The sequence below is a fragment of the Polypterus senegalus genome, chromosome 4 (genome assembly GCF_016835505.1).
Source record: "Polypterus senegalus isolate Bchr_013 chromosome 4, ASM1683550v1, whole genome shotgun sequence".
Taxonomy (NCBI): domain Eukaryota; kingdom Metazoa; phylum Chordata; class Cladistia; order Polypteriformes; family Polypteridae; genus Polypterus; species Polypterus senegalus.
Window position 1 is genome coordinate 9,726,818 of NC_053157.1, and position 17,235 is coordinate 9,744,052.

General features: G+C 43.0%; 1 protein-coding gene across 1 annotated transcript in view; it reads right to left on the reverse strand.

The window, feature by feature from the left end:
- nr3c2 (nuclear receptor subfamily 3, group C, member 2) overlaps positions 1-17,235 on the reverse strand; it is a 253,772-nt gene that overhangs the window by 25,717 nt on the left and 210,820 nt on the right. Inside the window, 2 exon segments of the mRNA XM_039750230.1 lie at positions 7,844-7,972; positions 10,153-10,297. Coding sequence (XP_039606164.1) covers positions 7,844-7,972; positions 10,153-10,297 — 274 coding nt within the window.

The window sequence follows — 17,235 nt, forward strand, 5'->3', positions numbered from 1 at the left end:
ACACCTTGCTTTCCTATGGATATGTGTACAAAGGCTTGTTCGGATTCAGAGAGTTGTTTCTGTCCTACTGCATCAATAAACAGCTTGTCTTCCTCTTTATCTGAGACCTGACACACTGCATGCACGGGTTTACCTTTCCCAGCCCTGCAAAGTCAGTTCACGTGAGCCGCTCGGAGTACATGCATCGAAGGATCTCAGCTGTGCTTGTGCTATCTCGTGCGATCTTGCGATGTCCACGGCTTTATTTAATGTTAGCTCAGACGCGGTACTTAAAAGTTTCTCTCGCACTTTTGCTGAGTTTGTGCCAACCACTATTCTATCCCTGACCATCTCATCTTCGTTTGCATAAGTACAGTCCTTCACCAGCAATTTTAACTCCGTTACAAAGTGATCAAAAGTCTCGTTTATACCCTGCGTCTTCTCATTAAACTTGTATCTTGCGAATATCATATTCGTCTTAGGCATGACAAACGCTAGCGGTAGCGTGTCTATGAACCTAATTTAAACTTACGGTTCACACCGTGCTTTGTTTCCGCAGTAGCTGCACTTATGAATATGCTTGTATGCGTCACTCGCTTCATATTCTTTTGCTGCCTTCTCAATTGTGTAATGAGTTTTTTGTTCAGCTCCCTTTGGAGCTCTTCCTTGTTGTCTGCGTACTGCGTTTACAGTCAGTTCATGTGAGCCGCTCGGAGTACATGCATCAAAGGTTCTCAGCTGTGCTTGTGCTATCTCGTGCGATCTTGCGATGTCCACGGCTTAATTTAATGTTAGCTCAGACGCAGCACTTAAAAGTTTCTCTCGCACTTTTGCTGAGTTTGTGCCAAACACTAGTCTATCCCTCACCATCTCATCTTCGTCTTCATAAGCACAGCCCTTCACCCGCGAATATTTAGCGGCAGTGTGTCTATTGGATTGCTGCTGATGAACGGCCTTATATGGGCAGGCACTCAATTATGTGGGAGGCGTGACGATGAGGGACGCAACTCCGCCTCACACGGCGACCGAGCTGCAGGCTATGGCCGTATATATGTACGTAAGTAGGTTCCAGTTATGACTGTTACGCGTAGAATTTCGAAATGAAACCTGTTACTTACTTTTGTAAGTAAGCTGTAAGGAATGAGCCTGCCAAATTTCAGCCTTCTACCTACACAGGAAGTTGGAGAATTAGTGATGAGTGAGTGAGTGAGTGAGTGAGTGAGTGAGTCAGTCAGTGAGGGCTTTGTCTTTTATTAGTATAGATTAATGTGTTCTTCAGTAAAATTCTACAATTATGAATACTTGTTTTTATTTAAAAACACTTTATTGAGTTATACCCAGTAATAAACACGTGTAACCATACAAGGTGTGATCAAAAAATATGGTGAATGTTTTAAAAAAGAAACGTTTACACCTACTGGTCACCCCGAAAATACTCTCCTCCACTTCGAATGCACTGATCCCAACGCTCCTGCCACTTTGTGAAGCCGTTCTGAACGTTTTCTTTTGAGAGCGTTTTTAGTTGGGTTGTTGTGGCTGGCTGGATGTCCTCAATGATATTGAAATTGTTTGCCTTTCATGGACTTTTTCAATTTAGGGAACAGCCAGAAGTCGCACGGTGTCAGATCCGGCGAATAAGGTGGATGTGGACACAGAGTAATGTTTTTATTTGACAGAAACTGTTGAACTAGAAGGGAGGTATGACAAGGAGCGTTGTCATGATGAAAAATGAAACCGTTTCAACATTTTCCTCGGTTATTGGGGTCAAAGGACGACTTCATCTTTTTCTCGTCTTCAACCGAGTCAGATCCATTACGAAATCAATCAAACCACTTGTAAACGGTCTTAATTGTCATTGCAGTGTCACCATAAACCCATTTAAACATCTGATGGGTTTCCTGGGCACTTTTTTGCAATTTCAAACAAAATTTCATGTTAATGCGTTGCTCGATATCCATTATTAACGACAAACTTGAAAAACACACTTGAACTCAACAGTGGCTCACAAACGACTGACAGTATCAAACAAAGCTGAAACTTGTCACAAACTCGGCTCTAGGATGGACCTGTCAGGACCTGCACTGAATTGTTCTGAGCTGCTCTTGAATGGTGCTCTGCATAAAAAAAGACCTTGGGTCATAAATGATCAGAACAGACATGGGGTCATTGAAAGAAAAATACATGGGGTCATCCTAAAATCCGGCAGAGGATCATATAGTATCAGAACAGACATGGGGTCATACAAAGAAACAGACATGGGGTCATACAAAAATCTGGCAAGGGGACAGGTAGAATCAAAGCAGACATAGGGTCATCGAAAGAAACAGACATGGGGTCATATAGTATCAGAACAGACATGGGGTCATCGAAAGAAAAATACATGGGGTCATCCTAAAATCCGGCAGAGGGTCATATAGTATCAGAACAGACATGGGGTCATCCAAAGAAAAAGACATGAGTTATCCAAAGAAAAAGACATGGGGTCATCCAAAAATCCGGCAGAGGATCATGTAGAATCAAAGCAGACATGGGGTCGTCCAAAAATCTGGCAGGGGGACAGGTAGAATCAAAGCAGACATTGGGTCATTGAAAGAAACAGACATTGGGTCATCCAAAAATCGGGGGGTTTAGGTGGTGTCATATAGAATCAAACCAGACATGGGGTTATACAAAGAAACAGACATGGGGTCATGCAAAAGAAGACCTGGGGTGCATCACCATACTTTTTGATCACACCTTGTATATGCTATCTTCCCGGTCAAAAAAGAAATGCAAGCATACATGCAGTGGGTATAGAAAAGAATCCTCCCATTCGAAGTATTCCCATTTTTTTTGCTTTACAGCCTTAAATGAAAACACACACAAGAAATATTTCTTCCCAGCTTTACTTACCCAATGCTATCTCTAACATCCAAGTGAAACATATCACAGCTACAGTTCAGAAGAATTTAAAAATATCAAAAACAAGACCTACTGGGATGAATAAAGGCCCCCCCTCTTCCTCAAGTCAATCAGGTGTCAGTGCCCAGCATTTCCATTACGGCTATTGGCTTCCTTCCACCTGTGATCAGTTGTAATCCGTGTGATTAGTGAAGCTGTTCCTGGAACGTTCATTCCCTTGTTTGGCACTGCAACTTTGATCTCAGGGATTGAGTTGTGGACAAACATAAGGCAGGAGATGGAGACAAAAAAATCTCAAAGGCTTTATCAATCCCAAGGAGCTCAGTAAAGTTCATCATAAACAAGTGTTTGGTACTACTAGGACCCTCCCTGGATCCGGCCGTCTCTCCAAACTGGATGGAAGAACAAGGAGGAAACTGGTAAGAGAGGCTACCAAGAGGCCAATGGCCACTTTGAAGGAGTTACAGGATTTGATGGCAAAGATTGGACATTAATGGTGTGCATGTGACAACAATTTCACAAGTGCTCCACAATTGTGGTTTGTTCGGGAGGATCACAACGGTAAAGCCACTTCTCGAGAAAGGCCGCATTAAGACTCATTTGAGGTTTCCCAGAATGCACCTTGAAGTTTCTGATGCCAAGTGGAAAAAAGGTCTTATGGTCAGATGAGACCAAAATCAAACTATGTGGCTTCAATACCAAACAGTCCAACAATGCAGCTCACCGTGCACAACACACCATACCGACAGTAGAGCATGGCGGGGGCAGCATCCTGTCGTGGGGGTGTTTCTCTGCCGCAGGGCCTCATTAGGGTAGAAGGAAAAAAATTCTTGAGGAAAACCTGCTACCCTCTGCCAGAAAGATGGGCAGAATGTTCCCCTTTCTACACGACAACGACCCAAAGCACACAGCAAAATTGAGCACACAGTGGCTGAAGGAGAAAAAAGTGAATGTCCTGGTGTGGCCACTCAGAGCCCACTGAAAATCTGTGGAAAGATCTGAAGATAGCAGACCACCAACGCTCACCAGCCAATGTGACCAAACTTGAACAGTGAAACTGAAATGAAGAGTGTGGGGCAAATATCACACAATCTAGGTGTGCAAAGCTGATATTGAAGAATCAACAGACTCAAGGCTGCCATTAAAGCAAATGGTGGGTCAACAAAATTACATTATTAATTATTAATCTCAGTAGGTCTTGTTTTTGTAACTGAACTGTAGTTATGATATCTTTCACTTGGATGTTATCGGTTGCATTGAGGAAGTAAAGCCTAGAAGAAATATTTTTTGTGTGTTTTCATTTAAGGCTGTAAAGCAAACAAAATGGGAATATATCAAGGGGGGGGGTTTCTTTTCTTTACCCACTGTATAAATTACTGCTCTATTTCCAACTATGGGACACAAATGGTGACTGTGGAACCAGCGTGTTGGTGAACTAACCTGTTACACTGCCAGTCAAATTACAGTGCCGGTTAAAATCGGCGTCACATACAGTATTGCATGTCCAATGGGGAAAAATATAAAGTGGCCTTGCAAAGTACAACGTGTTCCTAAAAGCGAAAGCGGAGCTTCACCGTGTGCTCGTGTCAGCAGGGGTGCAGCTTAAGCACAAGAAGGCAGACGCAGACAGTAACTATTGGATTTGAATGCAAATATATACGAAAAAATTAGTATGAAATAAATATGCGTAAAAATCCACTATTTGTGTTTATCTGAATACCGTATTTGGCTTCACCCCTACATTACAGGGTAAGGCAAAACCTTTTTAATCCGGACCTAAACCCGATCCAGAATGTCACTTAAAACTGAACTCGTTCACACTCAAGTTCTTCACTTGCAGATACGTTACGTTAAGTTCACCGTTCGTAGAAAAATGAGTTTGTTCAATGAACGCGCCCTTTTGAACTAGTTCACGCACAACACTGTCACCCGCAACCTTAATTGGCGCCGGGAGATGCAGCTGTGCCACGTCCCCGTTTAAAAAGGGGGAAGAAAAACGAAAGAAAATCAAATGAACGGAGAGGTTAAACGGACAATGAGACCGAGGAAGGCAGGAATGGCAGACAGAGCCACTGCGGGCAAACTAAAGGGAGCAGGCTAGAGGGAGACAAGGCAGGCAGCCGGGAAGAAAGCTCCTTGGGGAGGAGTGTGTGGCCGACACAAATGGGTTACTGGCTACAAGGAGCGGGAGTGACCAAGAGTGTGAACGGCTTGCCGCAGAAGACCAGGAAGGCAGCAGCGGGCAAGGAGGATTGGGAGGAGAGCTCCAAGGTGAGTGCCATGGCCATTGGGGACCCAAGCTTAGGCCCGGAGAGGGAGTCTCACCAAAACCATGGGATGACAGGGATCCGGACCAATGAAAGGTCACCTGGCTGCATAAGCAGGGGAGCCGCCAGTGAGCTAGAAGAATGCACTGGGATTTTTTAGAAAGGACGGTTTCCTGCTAGAGGATTTTAACCTTGTTTTTAATGGAGTGTTTATTTGAGACGTTTGTAACCTCCACCCCATTTTGTTTTTATTGGATTATTTATTACTGATGGCGCACTGCACTTTTTGAACACTTGTTTAGTTTTGACTTCTTTTCCATAGAAGCACTTGCACTTTTCACCTTCCCCATTGCTTGGTGTGTTTGTCCTCATCTGCTTCAGCTCATCTCGATCATGACTATCAACGGTGTTGAGTTCAAGAGGCTCCCAAAAATGAAGAGGGATCAAGGAGCTCACCAGCCACGTCACTGGTACCACCTCTGCCAAAAGTCAGCACGTGAAATTTATGCTCTGCTAGATCTGTCACCGGTCAGCTGGAAGTGGCGTTATTGTGAAGTGGACGTGTAAAACTGCAAAGTGGAAGATCTAAGTGGAAGAAGTGGAAGACACCAACTCATAAAGTGTGTAGAAATGGCCTCCTCTCTGTGGCATCACATCACAGTGGACTTCCAGAATGGAGGAAACATTGACACAAGTAAGGAAATGGGGTTCCATGGCTGAGGAGCTTCTCACAAGCCCAAAGTTACTAAGTGCAACGCCAAACGTTAGCTCGAGTGTGGTGTAAAGCACCATCAGGGGGACTCTGGGGCAATGGACTTGGAGTCATGAAGCATTCATTACCATCTGGCAGTCTGAGAAGCCAATCTGGGACTGGTGGGCACCAGGAGAACACTACTTGAACACACTTGTACAGTGTGCCTACTGGAAGGTTTGGTGAAGATTGGGTTAATGGCAGGGTTTAGGTGGTGCAAACCACCATCATTTAACATGGGAACAGGGGACACAAGCTCTTTGGAGTCATTAAGCATTCATCACTATTTGGTTGTCTGATGGGACAATCTGGGATTGGTAGGTACCAGCAGAACACTACCTTTGGACCTCAAAATGTGCCTACTGGACGGTTTGGTGGAGGTGGGATAATAGCAGGGTTTAGGTGGGGCAAAGCGCCATCATGGAACTGTTTGGGAGTTATGAATCATATTTCACTATCTGGTGGTCTGATGGGCCAATCTGGGATAGGTAGGTACCAGGAGAAGACTACTTTTGGATTGTATAGTGTAACAACTAGAACCTTTAGTGAAGGTGACATAATGACAGGGTTTGGCTGATGCAAACCACCATCACGGAACTTTTTGGAGTCATGAAGCATACTTCACTATCCTGCAGTCTTATGGGCCAATCTGGGACTGGTGGGTACCCAGAGAAGACTACTTCTGGATTGTACAGTGAGACAACTAGACAGTTTGGTGGAGGTGGGATACTGGCAGGGTTTGGGTGTGGCAAACCACCATCATTGAACCCTACTGCAGGGGACAGATACTCTTTGGAGCCATGAATCATTCTTTACTATCTGGAGGTCTGATGGGCCAATCTGGGACTGGCGAGTACCAGGAGAACATTACCGGACTTCAAAGTGTGCCTACTGGATGGTTTGGTGAAGATTGGGATAATGACAGGTTTTGATTGGTGCAAAGCACTATCATGGAACGCTTTAGAGTTATGAATCATATTTTACTATCTGGTGGTCTGAGGGGCGAATCTAGGAATGGTGGGTACCCAGAGAACATTACCTTTTGACTTCATTGTGTGACAACTGGACGGTTTGGTGAAGGTGACATAATGACAGGGTTTAGCTGATGCAAACCACCATCATGGAACTCTTTGGAGTCATGAATCATACTGTATTATCTGGCGGTCTGATGGGCCAATCTGGGACTGGTGGGCACCAGGAGAACATTACCTTTGGACTTCATAGTGTGCCTACTGGATGGTTTGGTGAAGATCGAGTTAATGGCAGGGTCTGGGTGGTGCAAACAGCCATCACTGAATATGGGAGTAGGGGACTGATGCTCTTTGGAGTTCTGAATCATATTTCATTATCTGGCGGTGTTATGGGCCACTCTGGGATTGGTGGGTACCTGGAGAACATTATCTTTGGATTGCATAGTGTGACAAGTGGAAGCTTTGGTGGAGGTTGGATAACGGCAGGGTTTGGGCCGGTGCCTCTGACTCCAACAGGGTCTTTTTTAGACACAATTGTCAGCTTATAACTTTTTGGTCTAAGTTTGGGGAAGGCAGCACGACTGTGACCCTGTGCCCAAAGCCGGGTCTGTAACGCCATGGAGGAACTCGAGTGACCTGCACTGAGCCCTGACCTCAAACTCCTTTGAACATCTTTGAGATTAATTTGGAACTCCTGATCTTCTCATCCATCAGCCGTACCTGACCTCACAAATGCCCCTCACAAATTCCAACAGTCACTCTGCGAAAATCTTTTGGAAAGAAGACTAGAAGATGTAATTGGATGCATCTCCATATTAGAGCCCAGGGATTTCCAATAGGATCTCCAACAGACTCATTGAGGTGTGATGGGCAGGTGTCCACAACGTTTTGGCCACACAGTGTAGCTAAAAAACCAAAAGAGCTAAAGAAAACAGGCTGTGAATAGAAAACAGGATTAGAAATGGTGTTTCGACCTGGGGTTTTCTTCTGTAAAAAACTTCCTTTCCTTTCCTTCCTTCTTTTCCTCACAGTCCACTTCCAGTTCTCCCATTGCCGACAGATTGACAACTGCAGATGAAGGGGCACGATAAAGGTCTAGCCTCCTATAAAAATGGCCAAATCAAAATTAAATTTTGGGTAAACAAAGGTGACACAACTTAAAACCTAAGCTAGACTTACTCAATACCTCCAAACCTGTGACGTTTGACTGATTTTTAAAAAATACACACTGACACTTTCAAATATTTCATTTTCATCATTTCTTACCAATTCGGGCTGAACTTCACCTCAGCTGAACTTCCTGGCGACTGACCCTGCCTTCCTTACCAGCTTGGGCAGAGCCTGGCAACATCTGCACATCGAAGTGCACCTAACGAGGGCGGGCACCATGCTAGAAGAAACTTCATTAAAGGTGAGAAAACCTGCCTGACAAAGTCAGAAGCGACGTCCTTCACTCAAATACTCACATTAGGGCGCGTGTCGCCATGGGGCAAGAATCTGTGAACACTTAAATCAGTTAAAATACCAGCAAGGTGAGGGCGGTGGGCAGAGGGACGTCACACTGCACCTCTAAAGCATTTGGAGTACCAACTGGTAATAATAATAATAATAATAATAATAATAATAATAATATTATCTGCATGAAACAGCAAACTCACATATAGAGGGACGGTGTGAAAGGTGCAATAACATTGTATACAACTGCAATATATAACAGGCGCTTAACAAAAGACCATCATCACAGACAGACAGACAGACAGATAGATAGATAGATAGATAGATGAAAGGCCCTATATGAAAGATAGATAGATAGATAGATAGATAGATAGATAGATAGATAGATAGATAGATATATATAGATAGATAGATAGAAGTGAAAGGCACTATATAATTGATAGATAGATAGATAGATAGATAGATAGATAGATAGATAGATAGATAGAAGTGAAAGGCACTATATAATTGATAGATAGATAGATAGATAGAAGTGAAAGGCACTATATAATTGATAGATAGACAGACAGATAGATAGAAGTGAAAGGCACTATATAATTGATAGATAGATAGATGTGAAAGGCACTATATGATAGATAGATAGAAGTGAAAGGTACTATATAATTGATAGATAGATAGAAAGAAGTGAAAGGCACTATATAATTGATAGATAGATAAAAGTGAAAGGCACTATATAATTGATAGATAGATAGATAGAAGTGAAAGGCACTATATGATAGATAGATAGATAGATAGATAGAAGTGAAAGGCACTAAATGATAGATAGATAGATAGATAGATAGATAGATAGATAGATAGATAGATAGATAGATAATATAAAAGGCACAATAGACCAGTCTCTCCAATTCTGTTCTGTATCAAATGGAAATTTCATTGGACTTTTGACATTTTGCTGCATTTCTGCAACCTTAAAGTAAGTTAAATAATCAGGCTAGTTTGCAAATGATTGATGCAAAAAAAGTATCATGTCAAAGTCAAAAAGAGAAATCCACAAATGCTTCTAAATTAATTCTAAAAGGCAGGAAGTTCAGGAACATTCAGAGAACACGGTTTGAACTTTAAAGGATGAGCGCTGCGTTGATCAAACCCACAGACTAAAGGACTAAACAGCCAATAAAATAAAGAGTTCGAGAGATGAAGGGAAGTTCCAAGTCTGCCGAGTGTCCGAGTCCAATGATGTTACCACTCGACACCAGCAGTCCGAGGACCCATTGGTGACTCCAGCGGCCTCAGGTGCTGATGGTGCTTGAGTGCTGGCCCTGTCCTAGTTGGCCACTGAGGCACACAGAGGCTATGAGAATATAAATCTGGACGTTAACAAGCAATGTCTGCAGTCCTGCACAGGCCACTTCTTATACATTTCGTTTGACTTTCCCCAGCCGATTGTTGTTAATTAAGGTGGCCTCAGCCTGACTTAGTGTCAATGAGAAGTCATCGATATGATATTTGACCGTTTCTCACTTAACAATGCAATACTTAAAGCGTTTTGCCAAGGAGCCACCTGGAACATCCCAAGTACAACATCAGCACTGAGCCAAATGCTTTTCCTTTATGTTATAAATATTTACATCATGACTTATTTCGCCACATTCCCAGTATAGTTTATCAGGCAGCAGAAAGCCGTCCCATTTCTGCTATAAAAATGCAGTTATGATAACCAGCCAGCTGATCCATGCCCAGCACGGCAGCCATTTTGATTACATTATGTATTGCTCCACGTTGAGCCACAGTCAGTGATAAATGCACAGGAGAATGAATAATAACTTACTCATCGAAGATAAGATCAGGTGCAAAATACAACATCTGACCATTGGTGTGCAGATAAGACCTCCAAATGAGCGCAAATGAAGACAGACACATCCAGGACAACTGAATAAGTGTAATCTGGTCTTCAATCGGCATCCTTCTGAACCCTGCAAAAAAAAAAAGTAAAATACACAACGACCACCATTAGTACAACTCAATCCATGGTCAAGACAGCAGTAGTGGGCAAATGGTCCTGGTTTGATATTCAACATAAGAGAGTCAAGAAATAAGAAGAGACCATTCAGTTATTAGCTCGTTTATCAGTCCAAGGGTCCGTTTATCAGCAACTTATAAGGACATGAGAAATGAAGCTAATCACGAGCTAATGTAATTAACAAGTGTATTTCAGAAGAGTCATCTTCAGCTGTCATTCAGTCATCTCCTTCCTTTTACTGGGTGGCTCCACACGTGTGCCTTCAGATCCTTAAACGTTGCCCTCCGATTCAATGTTGACTGGTTTAACGTCCATTCACCCACCCACGGCTTGCAGGGCCCGCTGTCTAAGTGATGGTGCCAAGATGTTTTGCTTTTCCCCACAGTGTCTTCCAACTCTTACTGGTAGATGCTGAGATGTTCCCAGATCAGCAGAGAGATATAATCTCTCCAGTGTGTCCTGGGTCTGCCCCAATGTGCTCTCCCTGGTCAGGGCCATCTTAACAGCATTTTAGGCCCCCGGGCAAAACAGTGCACTGGGGGCCCCTACCTACACAACCACTCAGCAAGTCACAGCATCCATAGATTAGCATTTTAGGCCCCCGGGCAACTGCCCAGCATGCCCATGCATTAAGACAGCCCTTCCCCTGGTTGGACATTTTCAAAACAAATCCCCAGAGAAGTGTCCAGGAGGCAACTTCAACTGTAGGATATCATATAGTGCCTTCCATATCTATCTATCAATTATATAGTGCCTTTCTATCCATCTATCATATAGTGCCTATCTATATATTATATAGTGCCTTCCATATCTATTTATACATCTATCATATAGTGCCTACCTATCTATACAGTGGTGTGAAAAACTATTTGCCCCCTTCCTGATTTCTTATTCTTTTGCATGTTTGTCACACAAAATGTTTCTGATCATCAAACACATTTAACCATTAGTCAAATATAACACAAGTAAACACAAAATGCAGTTTTTAAATGATGGTTTTATTATTTAGGAGAAAAAAAATCCAAACCTACATGGCCCTGTGTGAAAAAGTAATTGCCCCCTTGTTAAAAAATCACCTAACTGTAGTGTATCACACCTGAGTTCAATTTCCGTAGCCACCGCCAGGCCTGATTACTGCCACACCTGTTTCAATCAAGAAATCACTTCAATAGGAGCTGCCTGACACAGAGAAGTAGACCAAAAGCACCTCAAAAGCTAGACATCATGCCAAGATCCAAAGAAATTCAGGAACAAATGAGAACAGAAGTAATTGAGATCTATCAGTCTGGTAAAGGTTATAAAGCCATTTCTAAAGCTTTGGGACTCCAGCGAACCACAGTGAGAGCCATTATCCACAAATGGCAAAAACATGGAACAGTGGTGAACCTTCCCAGGAGTGGCCGGCCGACCAAAATTACCCCAAGACGCAGAGACGACTCATCTGAGAGGTCACAAAAGACCCCAGGACAACGTCTAAAGAACTGCAGGCCTCACTTGCCTCAATTAAGGTCAGTGTTCACGACTCCACCATAAGAAAGAGACTGGGCAAAACGGCCTGCATGGCAGATTTCCAAGACGCAAACCACTGTTAAGCAAAAAGAACATTAGGGCTCGTCTCAATTTTGCTAAGAAACATCTCAATGATTGCCAAGACTTTTGGGAAAATACCTTGTGGACTGATGAGACAAAAGTTGAACTTTTGGAAGGCAAATGTCCCGTTACATCTGGCGTAAAAGGAACACAGCATTTCAGAAAAAGAACATCATACCAACAGTAAAATATGGTGGTGGTAGTGTGATGGTCTGGGGTTGTTTTGCTGCTTCAGGACCTGGAAGGCTTGCTGTGATAGATGGAACCATGAATTCTACTGTCTACCAAAAATCCTGAAGGAGAATGTCCGGCCATCTGTTCGTCAACTCAAGCTGAAGCGATCTTGGGTGCTGCAACAGGACAATGACCCAAAACACACCAGCAAATCCACCTCTGAATGGCTGAAGAAAAACAAAATGAAGACTTTGGAGTGGCCTAGTCAAAGTCCTGACCTGAATCCAATTGAGATGCTATGGCATGACCTTAAAAAGGCGGTTCATGCTAGAAAACCCTCAAATAAAGCTGAATTACAACAATTCTGCAAAGATGAGTGGGCCAAAATTCCTCCAGAGTGCTGTAAAAGACTCATTGCAAGTTATCGCAAACGCTTGATTGCAGTTATTGCTGCTAAGGGTGGCCCAACCAGTTATTAGGTTCAGGGGGCAATTACTTTTTCACACAGGGCCAATGTAGGTTTGGATTTTTTTTTCTCCCTAAATAATAAAAACCTTTTTTTTTCTCCCTAAATAATAAAAACCATCATTTAAAACCTGCATTTTGTGTTTACTTGTGTTATATTTGACTAATGGTTAAATGTGTTTGATGATCAGAAACATTTAGTGTGACCAACATGCAAAAGAATAAGAAATCAGGAAGGGGGCAAATAGTTTTTCACACCACTATATATTATATAGTGCCTTTCATATCTATCTATCTATCTATCAATCATATAGTGCCTTCCATATCGATCTATCAATTATATAGTGCATTTCTATCCATCTATCTATCATATAGTGCCTTTCACTTCTATCTATCTATATATTATATAGTGCCTTTTCTATCTATCTATCATATAGTGCCTTTCACTTCTATCTATCTATATATTATATAGTGCCATTTATATCTATCTATCATATAGTGCCTTTCATATCTGTATCTGTCTATCTATAATATAGTGTCTTTCACTTCTGTCTGTCTGTCTGTCTGTCTGTCTGTCTATCCTTTTTGAATCCCCCTTTATATAATTAAATGATACAACACGTTTGCTGTTGGTTATTTCTTTACTGATACAGACTGTCCACCGGTATTTTCTAACGGTTTAATGACTGCCACATTTATTGCAGTGCATGGATTTCAGGTTATGGTTAAATGTTTACTATTACTATAGAGTTATACTGTAGACCTAAAAATATCGTCATTCTTCTTTTTGATGGTAAAATTCTGGCAACCATACCATAAATGTAATATTTTTTGTTATTTTTTACAGTGTACAACTCGCTGAAGAGAAGAGATGGCCACCACTCAATGCAGACTGAACTAGGCACTTGAAGCGTTCTCTTCAGTAGGTACAGAATAACATAAAAAGACACATCCTTCAGATTTGGATGCGTTTGTTTTCAGTTATTGACTATTTAATGTTTTTCTCGAGTTTATTTTCACAAAATCCTGACAGTTGTTTCAATTAAGATTGGCAAATCCAGATTAAGGAAATGATTCACTCAACGTAAAGTCATTTTGGCTCAAAAACACAGCTAACAGCAATCTGTTTGAAAGCCAAATAAATAAAAACACAAAATCATTTTAAGTGTAAAGTTATAAGGAGCAATGTGAGTTTCAAGCCAACAAACCTACCAAGGTCCAACATAAAAAGTACCTGAGAAAAACGTCCAATACTCAGTTACATATTTAGTCCCCTTCATTTTTTACATGGGACGTTACATGGCAGCCTTCTGCTGAAATCGTTTAAATTCATTTTTGCTCGTCAGACGACACAGGAAATATTTCTTCAGTTCTTCATTGAAGCCCTTTAGGCCGCCATTCCAGCCTTAGAGTTCTTTTCAGATTTGATGTCACGTGCTTCCCACGCCTGGATTTGGGGTTTTTCAGGCCGTTCTACTCTGCAGAATCTCTCAAGGATCAGTCAGGTTGGATGGAGACCGTCGGGTGGTCCGCTGTTTTCAGGTCTTTCCTGAGATGTTTGATTGGGATCAAGTCTGGGCTTTGACTGGGCCCCTCAAAGACATTCACAGGGTGGTCAATAAGCCACTCTGGGGTGGTCTTTGCTTTTCCCTGATGGAAGGTGAACCCACACTGTAGTTCTGAGGTCCAGAGCACCCTGGAGCAGATTTTCATTAATTGTTCAGCTTCCACTCTACCCGGACTAGTCCTCCAGTTCACCATTAGGAATGGTGTTGCACAGATGATGAACACTTCTTGGTTGGCCACTGTAGGCCAAACAGTTCAATGCTGGTTTCATCAGACCAGAGAATGGTGTGACTCATAAGAGTGGGAGATCATGTGCCGTCTTGACACTCTGACATTAAGCCCTGATTAGTGGAGTTATTCTGAAGGAACAGCGTGTTTTGGAAGTGAAAAGAGTGTCAGACAGAGTAATGATTATGAAGCTGGAAATTGGAGGTGTGATGATGAATGTTGTTTGTCCATATACACCACAAGTTGGGTTTGCAGTGGGTGAGAAAGAAGATTTTTGGAGTGAGTTGGATCAAGTGATGAACAGTGTACCCAAGGTGCAGAAAGTGGTGATTGGAGCGGATTTCAATTGACATGCTGGTGAAGGGAGGAGGTGATGGGTAGGTATGGTGTCAAAGAGAAGAATGAAGAAGGTCAGAGGATAGGGTTGCCAAAAGGATGGACATGGCTGTGGTGAATATGTAGTTTAAGAAGAGGGAGGAACATAGGGTGACGTACAAGAATGGAGGAAGATACACACAGGTAGATTACATCCTATACAGAAGAGTTGATCTGAAGGAGATTGAAGACTGCAAAGTGGTGTCAGGGGAAAGTGTAGTTAGGCAGCATAGGAGGGTGGTCTGTAGGATGATGTTGGAGATCAAGAAGAGGAAGAGAGTGACGGCAGAGTCAAAGATCAAATGGTGGAAGTTGAAAGAGAAAGACTGCAAGGTTGAGTTTAGGGAGGAGGTGAGACAGGCACTGGGTGGTAGTGAAGAGTTACCAGACAGCTGGGAAACTACAGCAGATGTAGTAAGGGTGACAGCAAGAAGGGTGCTTGGCGTGACATCTGGACAGAGGAAGGAGGAAAAGGAAACCTGGTGGTGGAATGAGGAAATACAGGAGCGTATACAGAGGAAGAGGATGGCAAAGAAGAAGTGGGATAGTCAGAGAGATGCAGAAAGTAGACAAGAGTACAAGGAGATAAGGCGCAAGGTGAAGAGAGAGGTGGCGAAGGCGTATGATGAGTTGTATGAGAGGCTGGACACTAAGGAGGGAGAAAAAGACCGGTGGGCTGCAGAGAGGGGCCGAGCTGGGAAAGATGTGCAGCAGGTTAGGGCGATAAAAGATAAAGATGGAAACATACTCACAAGTGAGGAGAGTGTGTTGAGCAGATGGACAGAGTACTTTGAGAGGCTGATGAATGAAGATAATGAGAGAGAGAAGAGGTTGGATGTTGTGGAGATAGTGAATCAAGAAGTGCAATGGATTAGCAAGGAGGAAGTAAGGACAGCGATGGAGAGGATGAAGAATGGAAAGGCTGTTGGTACAGATGACATACCAGTGGAAGCATGGAGGTGTTTAGGAGAGATGGCAGTGGAGTTTTTAACCAGATTTTTTAATGGAATCTTGGAAAGTGAGAGGATGTCTGAGGAGTGGAGAAGAAGTGTACTGGTGCCGATATTTAAGAATAAGGAGGATGTGCAGGACTGTAATAACTACAGGAGGATAAAATTGATGAGCCACAGCATGAAGTTATGGGAAAGAGTAGTGGAAACTCGTTTAAGAAGTGAGGTGGTGATAAGTGAGCAGCAGGATGGTTTCATGCCAAGAAAGAGCACCACAGATGTGATGTTTGTTCTGAGGGTGTTGATGGAGAAGAACAGAGGACAGAAGGAGTTGCATTGCGTCTTTGTGGACCTGGAGAAAGCAGATGACAGGAGTTGTGGTATTGCATGAGGAAGTCAGGAGTGGCAGAGAAGTATGTAAGAGTTGTACAGGATATGTACGAGGGAAGTATGACCATGGTGAGGTCTGCGGTAGGAGTGATGGATGCATTCAATTTGGAGGTGGGATTACATTAAGGATCGGCTCTGAGCCCTTTCTTATTTGCAATGGTGATGGACAGGTTGACAGACGAGATTAGACAGGAGTCTGTGGACTGTGATGACATTGTGATTTGTAGCAAGAATAGGGAGCATGTTGAGGAGACCCTGGAGAGGTGGAGATATGAGAGGAGAGGAATTAAGATAAGTAGGACCACCAAGAAAAAATACATGTGTGTGAATGAGAGGGGGGTCAGTGGAATGGTGAGGATGACGGGAGTAGAGTTGGCGAAAGTTTAAATACTTGGGATCAACAGTACAGAGTAACGGGGATTGTGGAAGAGAAGTGAAAAAGAGAGTGCAGGCAGGGTGGAGTGGGTGGAGAAGAGTGTCAGGAGTGATTTGTGACAGAAAAGAGTGAAAGGGAAGGTCAACAGGACGGTAGTGAGACCAGCTATGTTATATGGGCTGGAGACGGTGGCACTGGAGGTGGCAGAATTAAAGATGCTAAGATTTGCATTGGGTGTGATGAGGATGAACAGGATTAGAAATGAGGACATTAGAGGGTCAGCTCAAGTTGGATGGTGTGGAGACAAAGTCAGAGAGGCGAGATTGTGTTGGTTTGGACATGTGCAGAGGAGAGATGCTGGGGATATTGGGAGAAGGATGCTAAGGATAGAGCTTCCAGGGAAGAGGAAAAGAGGAAGGCGTAAGAGAAGGTTTATGGATGTGGTGAGAGAGGACATGCAGGTGATGGGTGTAACAGAACAAGATAATGAGGACAGAAAGATATGGAAGAAGATGATCAGCTGTTGTAACCCCTAACGGGAGCAGCCGAAAGAAGAAGAAAGAACGTGGAGTCTGACAGTGATGGTTGTCCTCCTGGTTTTCCCAATACCATCACAAGTTCTCTGGGGCTCAGACGGAGTGACCATTGGGTTCTTCATCAGGTTCTGGACTATATGGGTCCACTGCAGTTTGTCTATCAGACAAGGACTGGAATGGAGGATGCATTTATCTGTCCTCCCTGCAAGGCTGGACAAATGTTAAGAGTGGTGTTCCACAG